The sequence below is a fragment of the Talpa europaea genome, assembly GCF_964194135.1.
Source record: "Talpa europaea genome assembly, chromosome: X".
Lineage (NCBI taxonomy): Eukaryota > Metazoa > Chordata > Mammalia > Eulipotyphla > Talpidae > Talpa > Talpa europaea.
Window position 1 is genome coordinate 71,206,538 of NC_140081.1, and position 2,721 is coordinate 71,209,258.

The 2,721-nt window shown below is 41.3% G+C and overlaps 1 protein-coding gene across 1 annotated transcript; it reads right to left on the bottom strand.

The window, feature by feature from the left end:
- Positions 1–1,494: 1,494 nt before the first annotated feature.
- LOC311187652 (transcription factor E2F6-like) lies at positions 1,495–2,358 on the bottom strand (the record flags this gene model as incomplete). The annotated part of the gene is made up of 1 exon (XM_084258991.1): positions 1,495–2,358. One exon carries the CDS (start codon positions 2,356–2,358, stop codon positions 1,495–1,497), a length of 864 nt encoding a protein of 287 aa, XP_084115117.1.
- Between the last annotated feature and the right edge of the window lie 363 nt (positions 2,359–2,721).

The window sequence follows — 2,721 nt, forward strand, 5'->3', positions numbered from 1 at the left end:
AACACACATGTGTTGTACAGGTTGGAGGCTCTCTCTAGAATTAGTGCATCATTTGAGCTATGTAATTAAAAATACACTGGTTACCAGGAGGAATGGGGGGCGGGAAGAAGGGGTAGAGGAAGGAAGGGGGTAGGACACAGGCACAGTAGTTTTAGAGGGTGAGTGATGCATGTGCACATAAGGAAGTGTGCAAATGTACCCCCAAAATTATATTGAATAAGTAAGCGACTGACAATATAATTTGAGGAGAAATGAATGGAAAAAATTGTCCATTTTTCCTAACATCAGGTTTTAAAGTAGTCTGAAAAGATGCTTTTAATTTGTCATACTATATTCATATTGGTTAAATGTTAGTTATATTTGTTAATATAGTTTTGCCATTGTTCAAACATTTATTGGGCACTTTTTATGTGCGACGCATGTTGCAAAGCTCTGGGGATAACAATGATTAAGAGAAGGCCCTCAAGAAGCTCACAGTCTAATGATAAACTGCTGAATAAACTGAGGCAGAGTGGTCAATGACTTATCTAATGAGCTAGAAATATCCTGCTATTTCTGGAAATATGGACTAGACTTAGAGGGCAGGGTACAGTTAATTCATCATAAGTAAACCCCTTTAATTGAACAGCAAGGTTGCATACAGAAACATTGTAAAATCTTCTCCCCAAAATGTTAAAATGGTTTTCAGTTTTTACTGTGACTGAATTCACGTCTTGTAATGAATGAAGCCATTACCTGATGGCATTTCTATATTTGCCCCTAAAGCTGTGGGACACACCACCAGACTGGGTCTGCTGGATAGAATAACTCAGAGCACAAGAACCACAGAAACATAATTATATTCATGAACTTTAATGGAGGTTTTTTTTTTTCGTAGTTTATTTTTTTTTGAAACCCATGAACTTTAAATGTATAGCACATCTATGTTACATTTACACAAAATTTAGAAAAAAAACTCTCCCCAAGCTTCATTTACAGAATTCTAATGAAAAATTACAGATACCACAGAAATGAGAAAATTTGCTTCGTGCTTTCTATATATGCATATTTTGCCTGTTCAAAGGTGAAGAATTTCAGACATTTTTATAATGCAGGCATTATACAGATATAGACAAATACATGGCTTGTGTAAAGTGCACAAAAGCCAATTCTACTACCAACACAAAATTCTTGAAAGAAAGGGCAGAGTCCACAAAGAATTGTCCAATTCAGTCCTGGTCCTCTGTTTTAGTGATACTTTAGTGATGAAGTGATCTTAGTGGCCAAAATGTCTATTTCACTGGCAGAAAGCAGTGAATAGTTGAGTCATCTTTGAATGTGGACACCATAATTTTCCAGCATCTAAGTAGCGAACCGCTCAGAGATACTACTGGTTTACTAATTAAAAATGAGAGAACTTCATGGATGATGTATTGCTCAGGGAATAAAACTTGATGCAAAATTCACCCATAGAGGATATTCAAAACAAGAAGCCAGTACAAGAAGTCTCAAATGCTATTCGTTGCTAGCTTCAAGCAATTCTTCACTTTGCTGTAGAGGATTTTCTTCTTTATCAAGGGGCTCTGGATGTTTGCTAGCAGAAATGGCCTCTTGATTATCCAACAACATATCACTTGAGTAATTCTGATCTGCATCACATAAATAAACTTCAATCGGCCCCTGGGTGCTTTTCAAATGTAGTGCAAGAGAATTTCCTCTGGAAACTGGAATATCCAAGTTCATTTCTGCTGCAGATTTAATTGCAAAAACATCCTGTTCTTTGAACACTGGAATGTTCCTAATATCCTCACATGTCACATATGCCAGTCTTTCATTTTCTCCGTCACTTGTTAACTCAGACAACTGCTTATGACAGTCCTTAAGTAGCACATCCAACTTGTCTTCCAGTGCTGCCAACTCAGAAAGCTCCTCCTGCAGCTTTTTCTTTCGGGCCACTGCCTGGGAATCGTTAAGATCATATCCTATCCACTGAATATGACTTTTAGATTCCTTTTTAATAAGACTTATTCCATTTAAGACACAGGTGATGTCATATATTCTTCGTTTTTGAACTCCCAGGTTTGCTGCGACTTTGTTTAATTCAAGAACATCCCCCGGAGCAGATCGAACAAGATTCATAAATTTTTTAGTTAAGCAACTCAATGAAACCTCAGCACGCGGCCGCTTCACTTTTACGGTTTCTTTCGTGGGCAGGCCTTGTGCATTATCTTCTAACTTAGCCAGTACCTCTGATGGCAGCAGGTCCTCCATAGTGGGCGGCCCTGTGTACTGGGGACTCACCATCTCTTCCGTCGGGAGTACGAGGAAACTGTGCAGTGTCTGCTGCAGCAGTGGCAGTGGCGGCGGCTGCTCACTCATGGTGTCTCAGGGCTGCTCGTCACCCTCGCACCTCAAGGGCCTTCTGCTCCTTACTGCCACGGTTCAGCACCGCCAACACAACAGTTTCTCGGGTGCCAGGCACGAACCGAACTGAACCAGGCTCTGGCTTGGTAGAAATGCACTCGTGCAAACGCGTCAATATCCCAGGAACCCTGGGGCAAAATGCCGCGAGCCACGCGGTGGATGCACACCGTCTTTCTGAGTGTGGCGTGCACCGCCTCCCCTGTGCGCTTGCGCACCACAGTTGGCTTGCTCACGCTCATCCCAACACACCGAAGCGCCAATGCCAGCGCCCTCTTGCACTCATCAAAGGAAAACTTTTTTGTATTGTACTTTCTTCGT